Source organism: Ursus maritimus, unplaced genomic scaffold, assembly GCF_017311325.1.
Source record: "Ursus maritimus isolate PB19 unplaced genomic scaffold, ASM1731132v1 scaffold_17, whole genome shotgun sequence".
In the NCBI taxonomy this organism is placed as follows: domain Eukaryota; kingdom Metazoa; phylum Chordata; class Mammalia; order Carnivora; family Ursidae; genus Ursus; species Ursus maritimus.
In genome coordinates, this window is record NW_024424119.1 from 27,656,146 (window position 1) to 27,673,739 (window position 17,594).

The window sequence follows — 17,594 nt, forward strand, 5'->3', positions numbered from 1 at the left end:
ATTTCACGTTCTTGCTAGTCTCCTTTGAAGCATAAACATTTTTTATTTTGATGAAGTCACTATATCCATTTTTTCTTTTGTTGCTTATTGTTTTAGAAGCATATCCAAGAAACCATTGCCTAATCTAGGGGCTAGAGATTTATGCCTGTTTTCTTCTAGAAGTTTTATAGTCTTAGCTCTTATATTTAGATCTTTGATCCACGTGGAGTTAATTTTTATATGTCATGTGAGGTCACGTGCCATTTTTGAAAACAAGTTAAAAAGATAAACAACCAGGAGTTCAAGAAATATGCAACTGTCTTTGGTTTTAATTGAGTATCATGTTTTATTAAATATACCATATAATGGGAAAAAAAAACTTCAGCTCTTAAAGAGGCTGATATTCTCATTACCTACTTAAAAAACCCAATAAGCTAAGCTAGAAAGGGCCTTTGATAGTTTTTTTCTTAAAAAATCAACAGCTTTCAGTAAAGATTTAAATAAATGAAACCATACTTTAACCTGATGTATAAGTAATATTTTTCAAGTACATTAAAAACATCTTTATTCTCCTATTGTAATGCTATGAGCTTCGATTTAATAGTGGTTCTCAGGGGTGATTTTGCCCCCCAGGGGATATCTGGCAATGTTTGGAGACATTTTTGGTTGTCACAACGTGGAGGTGAGGTGCTATTGGCATCCATTAGGTAGAGGACACAGGTGCTGGTAAACAGCTGACAATACCTAGAACAGCCCCTATGACAAGGAATCATCCAGCCCTAAATGTTAATTGTGCCAAGGTTCAGAATCCCTACTTTACCTAAATCAGTGGCCTCTATCAGATATATCCCAAAAGAGATTCAAGTTTGCAAACCCTTTTCCCCTCAGCTATAGCCTTGTCGGTTTCTCCCATCACAGAGCCTTTAGGGACCAGCACGTGCCCCAGCACCTAACTGCCATCAAAACCCTTTACAGTGACAAAAATCTGTCAGGTCTTCCTTTGTGGGGATCATTGGGAAAACACTTGCTTTCAGTGCTTCCTTCATTTTATATTTGTACTTCTTCATTTTTTTAATTTTGAGATCTATTTGGATAATACATCTCCATCTCAACATTCATATTTGGGTAACCCACCTCCTGTTAAAATGTATTTGATCTGATCATAAGTAGTAATTTGGGGGTGCTTGGCAGTGGGCAAAGCACCCTTCCTGCATTATCTAATTTAACTTTCTCAACAAGCCCGAGAGAGCAACCATGATTATTCATATTTTATAGCCATAGAGACTGAGGCCCGGTGAGATGAGGCGACCTGCCCAAGATCACGTGCCTGGAGTCCTCACTCCATCAGGCCAGGGCGTAAGCCTGTCAGGGGCGGTCAGCTGTGAGGTGCAGGCGTGTCACAGAGAATCTGGTTTGCTCCCAATGGGTAATCACAGGTGGAGGTTTGCAGGACAGTTAGGTGGTTCTCTCTCTCACTTGAGTCACCGGGAGTGCCCCACCACGAGAAAGAAGGGGTGGACACGCAGCTGGCCACAGCAAACCCCATCTTGCCCGGGACAGGCCCACGGAAGCGTGCCCCACCTGTGGGCCTCACCCATCCCACGTGTCATGGTGGACAACACCTGAGGACCGCTGCTTCAGGGAAACTGGGGTGTCTGTGGCATCACTTACATTCCTGATGCTCACCCCCAAATCAGCCATGGCTTGATTTTCTACCTACTGGCCGTCGTCTCGTAACATGACCCAACTCTCAAACGTCTTTGCTGACTCAGGGCCCGGGGCCATTTGCACCCAGGGCTCCGAGGGGAGCAGCGCTGCAGTGGTAAATGGCGGTAAAATATCTTGTGAAAAATCATACTGCGGCTAAGCAGCGGTATTATCCTCCTCAGCTTTCGCTCTCAGTGGCCAGGCCCACAGCTATCTTCTTATATGTGATACCATCCCCTCTCACAGGGGGCTTTCCAAAGGATCCAGACTGTGTGGGGGTGGCCGAAGCTAGGCATTTTGATGGTACAGAGACTGGAGGTGGGAAGGCTCTCTAGGTGAGCCGGTTTGGGGGTGTGGCAAGAAGTGGGGTGAGATTCTGCTCCCCTCTGCCTTCTGGGTATCCTCCACTACATCCCTGCGTGAAAGGCGGTGGGGAGAGAGCAATGATTGTAAGTGAAGACTGCCCTCCTCCCCCGCATCTGAAGAAGGACCCTGGTTTTTGTTCTAGATCTGTCCCTGAAACTCCTTGGGCAAATCTTTCCTTGTTCTGGGCCTCAGTTTCCTCTGGAAGGGAAGGTGTGTGCACTAGACAATCTCTAAACATCTTTGCAACCATAAACTTCTTTGAATCTCTAAGGCACGGGGGCGGGGCTGAGGTAAGGGAACTCTATATGACTCAAATCTACCCTGATTCTAGTCTGCTTTAGTAGCAAGCCCACACCTAGAAGCCTAACCATGTTTGAAGAAGGAACACGATGATTGGCTGATGCTATCTTTCTTGAGACACCCATCTCCAAGGGCGACGCTCAAAATATTTAACAGCCAGAGTGGCACGCGCATGGCCTGGCAGGAGGGTGGAAAGCCGCCGGGACGGCTGTCCAGGGCTGCAGCCTGAAAGCACGCCTCACCCACCCCACAGCTCTGCTGAGCCTTTCCCGCTTGGTTATTGGGTCTGTCACTTCTTGCCTGATTCTGCACTCAGGGCCCTAACTCAAGGCCCTTGGGTTGCTTCTCGCCCCAGCCACCGTATGTGCAATAGCTATAATTACCGTCCTGCATCCAAATGCCAAGTGAATCGTATTCATGCTCACAGGTGCTCTGGGGGTTCCCCTGTATGCCAAGCCCTGTGTTAGCTGCCTCCTCACCCCCTTGCCTTCAGAAGCATTGAGGGCTTAGAGACTCTAGAAGAGTCTGAGTCCTAGCCTAGCTGTACCCCTCATCTGCTGGGTGACCTTGGACAAGTCCCTGCCCCTCCCGGGTGTCAGATTCCTCACGTGTAAATGAGCGACCTAGATTGATTTGATGGGCTCTGAAGTCCCATCGGTCAAAGATGAATGTCGGGAGAAACGCAAGTCTGCAGCAGCTGACCACTCTCTTTCTCTTTCTCTCGTTCTCTCTCTCTCTCCCTCTCTCTGTGTCACCGGCCCCACAACCTCCACTGTAGAACGCACTGCTACCTGCAGGCCTGAGGCAGAAGGATCAGACCACCAAGGCGCCCACGGGCCCCTTTAAAAGGGAAGAGCTCTTGGATCACTTGGAAAAGCAAGCAAAGGAGTTTAAAGACCGAGAAGATCTGGTCCCCTACACAGGGGAAAAGCGAGGTACTGCATATGTTGCTCTTATGAATACGTCACTCCCCATGTATCGTCGAGTGCCACCTGTATGCCAGGCCCTGTGCTGAGCCGTATGTGACTGGGCCTCCTTACCCTTGTGCCTGCCTGGCTCAAATTCACAAACCCAACACCAAAGGCCTCAATGCGTGACGTAGATAATAGCGAAGTTTTGGGTAAACTAAGGAAAGCATGATACGTTCCCAGACCATCAAAACTTTCCTCTAATCCCCTTTAGCCAGGGTGTCCTGATTATTTTTCATACAAACGTAGACGCCTTTGAAAACGAAAGCAGAAACTATTAACCATGACATCAGGACATAAGGCCTGCACAGGGTCCGTCCTGCACAAACCGGGAACAAGATCACCGACCTCTGCCCTCACTGTCCGTGCTCTTTCCCCGTGTTCCTTCCTCTGGCAGCTACATCCCCTCCTTCATCTGTCCTTCTAAGACTCTCTGTCGCAGCCTAAGGCAAGCCATCTAGAAGACTAGAGAACAGAGAGGCACTCCCTGGCTGTTCAACCCTTCCAGGACTCGCCCTTGCACTCCAAACTGTTCTGCCGTCCTCGTGGATTGTGTTTGCCCTCACTCACCCCACTGCTGCCCCACAGGCCTCCTTCTGTTCTTCACACAGTCCAAGCTCTTTCTACCTCAGGACCTTTGCACATATTCCCTCTGCCTGGACCACTGTTCCTGCTGTCTGGCTCTATGCTGTCTTCATGGCTGGCTCTTCCTCCCCTATAAGAGGCTTCATGGTTAGAAACACAGCCTGGATTTAGATGTACCCTGGCTGCTGTCCTGGCATTACCACTTACTAGCTCTGTGAGCTTGAGTACATTTTTCAGTCTGCTGTGCCTCCGTTTCCTCCTCTGTGAAATGGGGCTGAGGAAGATAATATTACCAGCCTCATGAGGTTGTTATGAGGATTGAGTTAAGATATATAACAGGCACTTAGCCGGGCGCCTGGCCCGTAGCGAATGCTAGGTAAGTACTAGCTATTATTATCCATTTGGTCTCAACTGTACTGTCTCCTCTTTCAGAGGAGCCTTTCCCGTCCACTCTGTTTAGGACACGCAGTCCCTTCAGCTCCCCCTGGGTTCTTCTCCATCTCAGGGGCCTGCATATGTGTCCTTCAGAGCAATTTCCCCTTTATCATGTTCTCCTTATGTATGTCTCGTGTCGCCCACTGGCTGTAAGCCCTGTGAGGGCAGGGACTCAGGCCGGTTCTGCTCACGCAGCACCCCAGCACCCAGCACAGGGCCTGGTATACAGTAGGGCTCACAGAGAGTTGTTGAGTGAATGAGTTAAATTAAGTTAAATTAAGTGAATCTCGTGGGCTGCTTCCTTACAGTGTAAGCCCTACCAGTACAAGGACCAGATCTGTCTGGCTCATCATTTCATCTACACCTAATACGTACTAGCACGTAGTAGGCACCCAGTAAGCATTTGTTGAATGAAAGCATTAATTCTAATCAATGAATTCATTGAGTAATTGTTTATTTGCAGTCTCTTTCATTCTCCCCACCCCCAAGATTAGAAACATGGTGAGCCCAGAGTCCAGGTCTGTGGCGCTTATCTCTGTATCCCTGTCGTGTGATAATCAAATGAAAAAGCAACAGAGGTAGCCTCATATGGGGGGGGGGGAGTTTGAGCCATCACAAACCCTGGGCTCGGAGCTCAGGGTAGATTTTACAGAAAACTGGGAAGTTCAAGGAAGCCCAGGGAGCATCTGGATTACAGAACGTCAGGAGGATTGTGTGGTCTGAGGCGTCCTGGCGGGGCTGGTGCAGGGGAAGGAGGCCTTGACCATAAGGGCCGGGTGTGCCCAGGTGTGCCCGGCTGAGAATGCGGGCACGAGAGGTTTTTAAGTAAGGCACCTGTGCACAAGGAGTGATTTCTGTGCAGCAGATAAACATAGTATCTCTGGATTTCATGCGGCCTTAATGGGGCCTCCCATTGTCCCACCTGCACATTTGAAAAACGGGGACACCAAGAGTCAGGAGCATACCTGGGTGGACTGCGGGTGAGTCATTGCTGGCATCCGTGGCCCCTTGTACCCGCCGCCCTGTGAGGGAAGAAGCTGGAGATCGGGGGTGGGGGCTGGGGAAGGGAATCTGGGCGGTACACAGACCAACCCTGCTGCCCCTCCGTGGAATGCCGCCCTGGCGTGGAGCCAGGAACAGCGCTCCAGGCTCCCGGAGCCTGGCGGCCTTCATGAAAAACCACGCTGACCCAAGGAGGGTAGCTAGAATTTATTGTTTCCATACAGTGACACGCCTAGGAGACTTACCATCACCACCGCCACCAGCCTCCTCATCATGAAGTATTCACGTGATGATTGTTGGAGTCTGTACAGTTTGAATGGGGGGGGGGGGTCTCATCAGAGAGCTGGGGAAGGACACCTTCCGGCTTGAACAGGCAGACTCAGGGCCATGGTGTCCAGTCCTCACTGAGCGTTTATTTACCCAGTGCTGGGCCTAGAACTAGCCAAAGTTGAGGGGAAAGAGCACCCCAGTCTCCACAAGACCAAACAGAATGCGGTGGAACCATGAACTGGCACAAAGTCCTGAGGAATCTGGACTTTCACTCACTCTCACTCAAGTGGGGGCATCAGAATAAAGCTTCATGAAGAATATTTTTAATGCAGAATTATATTGAATTCTCCATGCAGAATTAGATTTGACTGGACGTGCTGAGGGAAAAAGGAAAATAAGAGAGATTTAATCAAGATAAAAGTTTAACTTTCCTTCACTTAGCTGCAAGGTTAGGCATTCTGGGCTGGTAGGGCATCCTCCGTGACATTAGCAATCAATACGTTTTCCAGTTTTTCATTGTGCCACCCCTGCAATATGTCCTTGTCCTCATGGTCCATCTGGCTGCTGAAGCTCCTGTCATCACATCCACATTCCAACCGGTAAGATGAAGGAAGGATAGAAATCCAAAGCCCCTCTTGTGTCTTTGAGCCACTGCCCCTGCTGGAGGCACCTGCCACAGGGGTGTAAGAAACCACAGGTCTGACACATTTATTGAAGGGCCAACCTACTCATTGCATCAGTCATTTTTACAGCAGATTTTCTTTTTAACCATTTTGTTTTCTTTGCATGTTTTGCCCTTTTCCAGTTTCACCAGCTCTGAGCTCCCATCCTCACCCCCCTTCAGGTGATTCTCAATCAATAGCCAAAGTGAACAGGGTTTTTGTTTTGTTTTAATTGAGGTAAACGGTAAAATTCACATAACATAAAATTAACCATTGTAAAGTGAACAATTCAGTGGCATTTAGTGCATCCGCAGTGCTGTGCACCCCCCACCTGTATATAGATTCAAAACATTTTCCTCACTCCAAAATAAAACCCTCTGCCCCATAAGCAGTTACTCCCCAGTCCCTGCTGCCCCAGCCCCTGGCAACCACCAGTCTGTTTCTATGGCTTTACTCATTCTATTTCCTGTGAATTAAATCATATACTATGTGACTTTGTGTATCTGGCTTCTTCCACTTAGCATATTGTTCTTGAGACCCACTCCTTCCCTTGTATGACTGAACAATATTACGGAATTTGTTTACCCACTCATCTGCTGAGGAACATTTTGGTTTGTTTCCACTTTTTGGCTCTTGTGACTAGTGTTACTATGAACACTCCTGTACAGGTATTTGTTTGAGTACCTGTTTTCAAGTCTTCGGGGTTTATACCCAGGAGTGGAATTACTGGATCACATGGTAATTCCGTGTTTGCACCATTTTACAGAGCCACGGTTTCTCCAGATCCTTGCCAACATTTGTTACTCTCCATTTCCGTTTTTATCGTAGCCGTCCTCATGGGTGTGAAGTGGCATCTCATCGTGGTCTTGACCTGCATTTCCCTAATGACCAAGGATAGTGAGCATCTTTGCAGGTGCTTATTGGCCATATGTATATCCTCTCCACAGAAATATCTTTAAGCTCTTTGTCCGTTGTTAATTGGGTTGTTTTACTTTTTGTTATTGAGTTGTGAAATTTTTGTATATATTCTGGATACTGGACCCAATCAGATATGTGATTTCAGTATGTTGTCTTTTCACTTTCTTGATAATGTCCTTTGAGGAGCAAGGGCGTTAAATTTGGATAAAATCCAATTGGTCTATTTTTTTTCTTTTGTTGTCATAACTAAGAATATGTTACCAAATCTAAAGTCATGAAGATTTATGTGTAGGTTTTCTTTTAAGAGTTTTATAGTTTTAACTATTATATGTAAGTCATTGATCAATTTTCAGTTCATTTTTTGGTCTATGGTGTGAGATAGGGGTGCAGTTTCATCCTTTACATATGGATGTCCAGTCCCAGCACTTTTTTTTTTAAGATGTATTTAATTGTTTTAGAGAGAGAGAGTAAGTGAAAGNGTGTGGTAGGGAGGGGCAGAAGGAGAGGATGTGAGAATCTCAAGCAGACTCCACGCTGAGTGTGGAGCCTGACACGGGGCTCAATCTCAGGATGCTGAGATCACGACCTGAGCAGAAACCAAGAGTCAGATGCTCAATTGACTGAGCCACCCAGGCACCCCCCCCCAGCACCACTTCTTGAAGAAACTAGTCTTTCCCTCATTGAATGGTCTTGGCACCCTTGTCAAAAATCAGTTTTCCATTATGGGTTTATTTCTGGATGCTCAATCCTTTCCCATTGTCAATATGTCCATCCTTGTCCATGCCACACTTTAAATTTATAGTAAATTTTGACATCAGGAAGTCTGAGCCCTCCAAGTTTGTTCCCTTCAAGATGGTTTTGCCTTTTTGGGACCTGTTGTGATTCTTTATTAATTTGAGAAATGGCTTTTCTGTTTTTGCCAAAAAAAAAAAAAAGCCATTGGAATTTTGATAAGAGTTGCCTTGAATCTGGGCAGTATTGCCATCTTAATATTGTCTTCCAGTCCATAAACTTGGGATTATTTTTCTGTTCATTTAGGTTTTCTTTAATTTCTTTTGGCGATGTTTCCTAGTCCTTCTGCTCCTCAGTTAAATTCATCCCTAAGCATTTTCTTCTTCTTTTTTTTTTTTAAGATTTTTTATTTATTTATTTGACACAGAGAGAGACAGCCAGCGAGAGAGAGAACACAAGCAGGGGGAGTGGGAGAGGAAGAAGCAGGCTCCCAGCAGAGGAGCCTGATGTGGGGCTCGATCCCAGAATGCTGGGATCACGCCCTGAGCCGAAGGCAGACACTTAACCGCTGTGCCACCCAGGCGCCCCTAGCATTTTCTTCTTCTGAATGCTATTGCAGGTGCAATTATTGTGCTAATTTTCCCTTCAGATCACTCATCACTGTGCAGAAACACCCCAATTTGTGCACATTGATCTCGTACTCTGTAACTTACTCCGAACAGTGCTTCTCGGTCCTAACGGCATTTTGTTGAATCTTTTTTTTTTTTAAGATTTTATTTATTTATTTATCGGAGAGAGAGAGAGAGAGCACAAGCAAGGCGAGCAGCAGGCAGAGGGAGAAGCAGGCTCCCTGCTGAGCAAGGAACCCGATAGAGGACTCGATGCCAGGACCCTGGGATCATGACCTGAGCCAAGGGCAGCCACTTAACCGACTGAGCCCCCCAGGCGTCCCATTTTGTTGACTCTTCAGGGTTTTCTGCATATTAGATCACATCAGCTACAAACAGATTATGTTACTTCTTCCTTTCCAGTCGGATACCTTTTTTTTTTTTCTTGTCCATGTGTTGTGACGGGAACTTTCAGTGCAACATTGAACAGCCACGGTGAAGGCAGGCATCTTTGTCTCATAGCTGATCTTCGGGGCATGTGTCCTCCCTCTGTCAGGTCCCAGCTCATAGGCCATCATCTCAGTGAGACCTTCCTTGACCACCCTACCCAAAAAAAGCAGTGCTCGCCTCGACCGGACTGCAGCCTGGCACCTCCTAGTCTTTCGCTCTGCTTTATTTTCCTCCGCGATGCCTCATACCACGTGATACCTTTGCGTGATTGTTTACTGTCTGTCTCCCTTCACTAAGTCATAAATTGTTCAGTGCTGCCCCCCTGGCCCCTAGAAAGGTGCTGGCACTTAGCAAGCACTCAGTAGATACCTAGTGCACGAATGAATGAATGAATGAATGCAATTTTCATACATGGAATTAAAATGTTCATGCTCTTTTATAGACTTGCTTTTTCTCACATTAGGTCTTGGGCATATCCTGCTTCAGAAGCAGACATCTCCATCATCCTTTATAATAATGGCAGGAACCCCATTGTATAGATATCCTGTGATTTTTTTCAACAACCGCCTATTGGTGGCCCATGCAGTGACCGTCCTTTTGTGCCTCTTTGCTCCCTTGTCCAGTCATGAGTCTGACACTTTAAAAATATAATGTCCCAGGAGGCAAGGATACATTTTTGCTCCCTATTCTTTTAATAATCTGAGAGTATTTTGTTTATTTTATTTAGAAATGTTTCTAAATTTTTCTCTCATATCCAGAGCCTCGGTGAGGGTATTCCAGAGCCTGACATTCGGTAACATTTTTCTTTTGTGGCTCTGGCCTACCTGCAGGTTGTTCTGATTGACAACCCGTGTTTTTCATAGCTAGCAATCTAGTTTGGCCAAGGTTGAAAGTCCTTCTTTTCAAATGTGAGAGGTGTTCTCTTGGAGAGCTTTGATTTTTGGTTTGGCATGGGGTGGCCAGAGGGAGAAACCTGAAGCCTGCGAGTCTGAGCACTGAGGAACCCACAGGGTCCTGGGACAGCCCACCTGGGGCCGTCACCAGAGACGGCCCCAGAGTAGCTGTGTGCTCTGTAACGGGCCCTCATGTTTTGCAGGGAAAGTCTGGGTCCCCAAGCAGAAGCCAATGGATCCCGTGCTGGAAAGTGTGACCCTGGAGCCAGAGCTGGAGGAAGCGCTGGCAAATGCCTCAGATGCGGAACTCTGTGACATCGCCGGTAAGAGGCTTTCCAGAAGCTTCCGCATGTCTTCCAGAAGGGCTTGACCTGCCTTTGCAGGGAGTCTTGGATGGTTTATTGCAGCATGAACACACTCGCTGTTTCTAAAAAGGACCAGAGGAGACCACGAATATTAAGACAAAAACCCAGTATCGAAAACCATAGTGAGGAAAATAGAAATAAAACCACCCAATCCTACCACTCTACAGAGCCACCTGTTGTTGCCATGAGAGCCCATCCCAGAGAGATGTGGGAGCAACCCAGGGAGGGCCGGCATAGGTCCTCTCCCAGCCACTGCGTCAAACCCTGCCCAACCACCTGAGAAGAGAGAACAGAGGGGGGGAAGGCAGAGGGTGTGGGCAGCTCAGGTTTGAGAGGCTCATGAAGGGCTGGAGCAAAGCCATTTCACTGTACAACCTTGCAAGGCTCAGAGATCCAAGCTTTGAGGAGCTCGCCCCTTCATCTCATGTTTGCACAACGTTATCCATCTCAAAATTGTGTCCATACAACCTTCACAACCAGCCCTTAAGCTCCAGACGGTGGCCTGATATTCAGAGCCCTTTGCCACCCCTGTCTCCTTATTACGATCTGGTCCCTGCCTGTGTGCCCTGAGTTCCAGCCCCGCCGAGGGTTGGGCTCAGGCTGCCGCACGCCCCGCACACCCAATGCGGTCGTGCTCCCTGGCCTGGAGCGTGGGAGGTGGTCTTTTCAGTCTGCGGACTTGGGAGCTACTAACCACCCAGCCCAGATCAGGACAGGAGTGCGGATAGGGTAAGAAGAGACTCGGGGCAAGCGGGAACAGGAGAGAAAAGATAGAGTCAGCTGTGACTGTCCACCTGTGACACTGAGGTTGGGGGAGGAGTCAGGAAGGTTCCAGATTTCTGGCTCCAGGACTAAGTGGATGGTGGTGCCGTTAATGAAGATGGGTGTGTTGGTCTGCTCGGGCTGCCGTACAAAATACCACGGGTTGGACGGCTGAAACAACAGAAGCTTGTTTTCTCACGGTTCTGAAGACTAAAAGTCCAAGATGTTGGCAGGTTTGGTTTTTGCTGAGCCCTCTCTCCTTGACTTGCAGATGACCACAGCTCACTGTGTCCCTATGTGCAGGTGTCCCTGGTGCGCCCTTATGTGTCCTAATGTCGTCTTATAAAGACACCCGGCGGATTGGATTAGAGCCCACCTTAACAGTCTTCTTACAACTTACCTCTTTTAAGACCTTATCTCCAAATACAGCTGCAAATTCTAAAGTTCTGGAGTAAAGACTTCAACTTGTGAATTTTTGAGGGACACATTTCAGGCCGTAACAGTGGGAAATGAGCAGTTTTAGGGGAAGGACTGAGTTCTTTGTGGGATCTTTGAAGTTTGAGGTGCCTGCGGGCCACGCAGGAGGGGACTGCTGGACTTGCAAGTCTTCAGGAATGCAGAGAGATCTGTGGTGTCGTTAGCATTGTCAAGCTCCAGGCCGAAAGCATGACCCTCAGGTGGGTGCCTGGGGCTCTGGCGGCAAATGCCCTGCCCAGTGGAGAAGACTTTAAGAGATGAGGAGTGGAAATGGGGTGAAGCTACTCACGATGGGGACCAGGAAGCCACACATGGCCTGGGAACCAAAACCAAGTCAAGACAGAACCTAATGCAAGAGCTGGGAAGGCAGAATGAGGGCTCAGGGCTGGCGGGGAGACCCAGGGCTATGTGAGGCCAGAGGCCAAGTGAGGCCACAGGGCTAGGGGACTCGGCGGGCTGCAGCTGTCTTCTGCCTCCTCACAGCCTCCGGCTTCTCGTGGGTGCTGTGCATGAGTCCTGGTGGCATTTGTGCTGGGGCGCGGGAAGGGGGTGGCTCTCGTCTGTAGCGGAACCATGAGGGGAGGGACAGTGAGAAGACTCTTATGATCCCGTGTGGGCCTGGGGGCCAAAGCCAGGTTGCAGGGACCCAGGGAGTGCGTGATGGGGAGAGCCGATGTATAGATTCTGAGTCAAACCACTCGTTCCCAGAGCATTCAGGAAAGAACAGTGGTTTACGGGGAGTCAGGGCAGAGAGAGAAAGGCTTTCGTTTTCACCCCGAGTACAGAAGCAATGAGTATTTCTCCCAGATGGAAACGGAAAGCCTACCTCGGGAACTTCACTGGTTTGCTTTGCGGTTCAAGATTTGGCTTACTAAAAGCCACAAAAATCATATTCGAGTCCTCATGATGCTCACGTATTTCCAGCAAACCATCTCCGTGGTTGGGGGTCCGCCTGACTTCCCGCCAACCCGTGCAGCAGGGAGGTGGCTGGGTGACACCGTGGCCCAGCACCCCCACACTGACTCACCCTGGGGCTGTTTTTATCGCGGCCCCTCTCCTCTGATCCCCGGCCGTGATGTCACTGCCCTCATTAGGCAGCTCAGAGGGATTATCGAATGACTCCACTGTCAGAACCGCCAGTTCCTATGCCAAAATAGAACTGCAATATCGCGCTAAGTTTCTGTGTTGATTTCTGGAAACGATTTCCCTTTATTTTTGTTGGCGTGGCTAATTATTATTATCTGTTCAGGACACCATACCCTTCCGTTGTCCGGAGAGGAGAGGGGCAGCTGTAAGCCAACACCCGTGTCAGCCGGCTAACCTTGGGTGCCTGTCGCTGTGTGTCAGCCCTTTGAAAGGTGGCAGGGGCTCTGGGGAAGGAGGGATGGAATATTTGTTGACCGCCACGGTACAGCCAGTGCTGTGGGAGTCACTTCTAGTACCTTGCTGCATTTCTTGACCGCAGCAATCCTAAGAAGTAAGTTTTACTGTTGTGCCTGTTTGACGGATGGAGGAAGGAGGCATGGTGACAGTAAACGCCTTGCCCATGGGGCCTGAACCCAGGCAGCTCCCTCGAGGGCACACTGCTCCTCCTAGAGCGCTGGCCACCCCAACCCAGGTGAAGCCCTCTTCTGAGGGGAGGTGGACACAGAGTGTGGGCAAGACAGGGCGCACCGCCAAGCCCCATGGAGCCAGCTGGGGGGAGGGTGGGGCCACATTAGGAAAGCCTCTGTATGTCACAGGAAGGCATTGACCCCTTAGGGTCAGTGGGGCCGAGGGGAGCGTTGGGAGAGGCCGGATGAAAGCGAAGGTTTAGGCAGAAAGGTGGTGGTGTTCGGAGGGTGGGGGGATGTAGGAGGCAGGCCCAGGTAAGACCAAGGGCTCAGGTGGAGTTGGGGACTGTGTCTGAGGTGCAGTTGTGCCCAGCACTGGACCTGAGGCCGAGAGGCCAAGATGTCAGAAGGACGCCAGGCCTGAGGAGCCAGAAGACAGCTGGGGGCAGGGGGGCGGGGGCGGGGGCTGCAGGGAGAGCTGCTTTGCCAGGGGACTATTCAAAGACATCACAGGAGGTAGAGGTGGGACCCTGTGTGAGTGTCTGGCGTGGCAAGCTGGGGGTTCAGATCCCTTCTCAAGGCTAGGGTTGCTGGAGCCATGGGTGTGGATGTCTCAGCAGAGAAAGAACAGTAAGGAGAGGAGGGCAGAGGGTCTGCGGGCCATCTCTAGTCTTCGGGACACGGCTCCCAGGCAGAGCTTCCCAGTAACTTAGTTTTTGTCCCCTTGTTCACACACTCAGCAGCCATTTATCCAGTGTCTTGCCCTGTGTGCCCGGCTCTGGTTGAGCCCCGGTGAGAGAAGCACACGGAGACAGCTGGCTCTTGCCCTTGCAGAGCTGACATTCAGCAAACACTTGGGCCAATAAGAAGTGAGAAATGAGAGTGAGTGTCGCACAGAGAAAGGACAGGGTGCCAGAAGGGGGCTTGGTTAGGTGCTGGGGCAGGGGGGAGATGAGGGCAGAGGCTGAAGCTAAACCACCAGGAAGAAGAGCAGGGGTGAACTGGGGGGAGTGGGGGAGACGTGTCCCGGGGGGGACACAGCAGGAGAGAGGCTCTGAGCCCCTCTGAGTGGCTTGCTCAGTACTCATGCAGCAGGCTTGACATTCGTCAGCGATAGGAAGATGTCGAGCGACACCCAGCAGATGTGTGGCCAGCAGACTCCCGTGTGGCCCAGGGAAGACAAAGCGGTGGACTCCTGTTTGCTCATTTGTTCTCTGGTCTGTGCACCATTCGTGCACGCGCTCATTCACATGTGGAGTCGCGTGCATCGTCAAGCTACTGTGTGCCCGTTGCGTCAGATCTAGGCTCTGCCTTGGGGGACCCGGGGTGTGAGGAGGGGGGCAGACCAGAGCGTATAAATTTCAACGTGAGAAGTGTGACCTCAGGGTAAGGAGCAGAATGCACAGGCCCTGACAGTGCTGAGTTCTTGGCTTGCAGCCTTGGGTGGTAACGCAGAGGCCGCTGGGCGTCCACTGCAAGCGCCTGGCCTTCTCAGTGCCTCCCCTCCCTAGTCAGAGATGTGATCCTGGCTCACCTTTAGGGACCCTTCAGCGGGAGCAGGACCCAAAAGGGAATTGGGGGGAAGAGACTCTTCCTTTAGAAGGGCTAGTCCCCAGGCCACCCCCACGGGCAGTTGGCACCCCCAGCTCTTATGACTCTCAGAGACAGTCTTGGCCCCCCCATCCCCAGCTTCTGGGGTCCTGTCACATCCTTAGGCACTGGTTTTCCTCATATTCTGCCGGGGTCAGGGCGTGGCTGTTCTAGCAGCGGTTTGACCGCACCGCAGTCCTGGGCCGAAGCTGGCTTCTCCCACCTGTTTCTGTGATGCAGGAAAACACCTTCCTGCTGTCTGCCCAGAGCGGCCAAGCCATTGGCAGCTGGAGAGGCCCGGGATGTGTGCTGCGATCTTGCATCCTAAGTGGAATTACAAACTGAGTGAAGCCTGCCAAGGCAGAAGAGGAAAGAGAACTCGATGTTCTTTTTCAGAGTTCAAAAATAGTCCTTTTTGAGTTTTGAGGAAGATCTGGTCTTTTCAAAAAAAAAATCATGTTCCCCAGTGCTAAATTCAGCCTCGCCAATATCTACAAAGAATGAAGCAGCGGGAGATGTTGATGTGCTATTTTCCTCCATCGTTGACTTCCGGTGACGTGAGTGCAAAACCAAGCAAGGGGAGAGTCATGATTTGGTGCCTAAGGTGGGCCGAGGGATCAGAGCCCCCAAGCATTCCACTCAGCAATGGAGATTTTGCTTGGTGCCCCCTCCCACCGCAAGGCCTTCCCCTCTCCTCTGCCCCTCCCTTCCTTGGGCCCTTCCCTCCCTCCCTCCTCTTTCCCTCCTCCCTCCCTCCTCCCTTCCCTTTCCTTCCGTCCTTCCTTGAACCCTAACTTCCTCTGAACTGCAAATAGTTTCATTTCCTCTGAGGACGGCTATTGACATGTATATTGCCTCCTAGAATAGGCGTGTTGTCTGTTCTTAGAATTCTGACATGGAGGGGACATTTTAGAACTTCGGAACTACTAATGACCTAGTTTGCGGAGGAGTGGATGGGACTACTCACTTTGAAGCCAGGAGGGTCCTCACTGAGCAGGTTTTACAAACCATTTCCCTCTTGAGCCTGCTGGAACACCGGAGCACCTGTTCTGGATGCTTGTTGTAAAAATCAAACAGGATAAAAGGATGAGATGTCCTACGCAACTAATGAATCATTGAACGCTCCATCAAAAACTAATGATGTACTATATGCTGGCTAACTGAACATACTTTTTAAAAAAAGATAAGATGTTGTGTGACTCTTCGGTGCTATGTGAGGGTAAGAGATTGGCATTCAAACATACTCCCCTTTATAGGTGAGAAGACTGAGGCCCAAAAAAGTGGAAGTGTCCCGGACAAGGTTGCCCAGCAAATTGGTGCCAAAGCCCAGCATGGAGCCCAGATCTCTCTCCTCTGTCCCCAGGCACTTCCTTGTGACCTCCCTGCCCCCCTTTCTGGACCATTACAGGAAGCTGGCATGGAGCACAGAATGCATTTTCCATCTCGCCCCTCTCTGTACCTCTCAGGAGGACCAGCCGGCCATAGGAGATTACATCTTTCCTCTGATTCTTAGCAATCTTTCCAAACTGTTTTTCCAAACTGTGGTCCCAACAGCAGCCCAGAACCACCTCGAACCACCCCCCCACACACACACCGGCCTGTGGGAGCCAGAAGAGTCAGCTCCAGAAGGTGGCTTCCAGTGAGCCGAACCCCCCGCTGCTGACTCAGGCCTTGGCCCCCCACTGCCCACGTAGAAGCAGCCTAAATTAAAGCCCAGAGAGCTCTAAAAAATGCAGATGTCTCTCCCTATCAATGCTCCTCAGTGATGAGCAGGAGAGTCTAATTTTAGCAGAGAGGATTCTTAGAATGTGAGAAACAGAAGTGCTTTGAGATCGTCTCATCCTGCGGTTCTCAGCCCCCACTGAGCATCAAAATCATGCAAGGAGATTAAAAATATATCTGCGGAGATTCAGATCAGCTGGTCCAGGAGGAGCACCAATATTGTCTTGAAGCTGCGGGTGATTTGTACGTGCAGCTGGGCTAGAGAACCAATGGCCTTTCCTTACCCCTCCTTGCACGGAGGAGGCTGAAGCCCGGGGAGGGCTGGGGACCTGCCCCCGGTCACACAGAATCAGGGGTTATATTCAGCACTGGAACTTAGGTCTCCTGACTCTTCACCAAGGGCTCTCGTATTGTCTGTCTCACTAGAAAGCATGTCTAATGAGATGGCCAGGGAAATTAACACAAAATCCATCAGCAAATATTCACCAAATACTGTATTCTGAAGGAGAGGAGGAAGAGAGAGAATATTTTTCCCCAACCTCTGGAAGCCCAAAGTCCAGTAGAGGAAGCACACATGCACCGAGTTGACCTAACACTGTGTGGACTGTGCTGGGATAAGGACAGCGGGTCCGTGGGGAAACTAGAGAAGACGAGGGAGGAAGTGCTAGTCCAAGTCTTGAAGGGTGGGAAGGTAGAGTGGTTGAGTCAAATACAGGATGCTCAGTTAGATTTGAATTTCAGATAAACAAGGAATAAGTTTTGATATAAGTAGATCCCAAATACTGAATGGGACACACTTATACTCAAATATTATTTGTTGCTTATCTGAAATTCCAATTTAACTGAGTGTCCTGTATTATTTGCTAAGTCTAGCGGCCCTATTGGGGGCATTTCAGCAGCGCCCATGGCAGATGGAGAGAGAATCACCAGTAGAGGGGACAGTGTTGGCAGAAGCGGGAGAATGTACCGAGCCGTGACCATTTGTGTCACCAGAGCCCAAAGGGGTGGGTGAGGAACAAGCCATCGAAGCCGCTGGCCCAGGGAGGGCTGGTGAAGCCAGGCTCTAGGGTCACAAGCGACCATCCTCCCACCCGGGAGGCACCTCACCTAGCAAAGCCTCACAGTCCCCATGTCCTTCCTTCCCGCTGTAGTCCGTTCTCCACACACAGCCAGAGTGACACTCCCAGAACCCGAGCCGGGCCATCTTAGGCCCTGCTAAGGCCTCCAGTGGCTTCGTGGCTGCACCTAGG

The 17,594-nt window shown here is 49.9% G+C and overlaps 1 protein-coding gene across 2 annotated transcripts in view; it reads left to right on the top strand.

The window, feature by feature from the left end:
• TMOD1 (tropomodulin 1) overlaps positions 1 to 17,594 on the top strand; it is an 83,865-nt gene that overhangs the window by 37,524 nt on the left and 28,747 nt on the right. For both annotated transcript variants that reach the window (XM_040631643.1, XM_008707864.2), the window contains exons 3-4: positions 3,131 to 3,287; positions 10,079 to 10,198. In XM_040631643.1, coding sequence (XP_040487577.1) covers positions 3,131 to 3,287; positions 10,079 to 10,198 — 277 coding nt within the window. The remainder of the gene's footprint in view (positions 1 to 3,130; positions 3,288 to 10,078; positions 10,199 to 17,594) is intronic.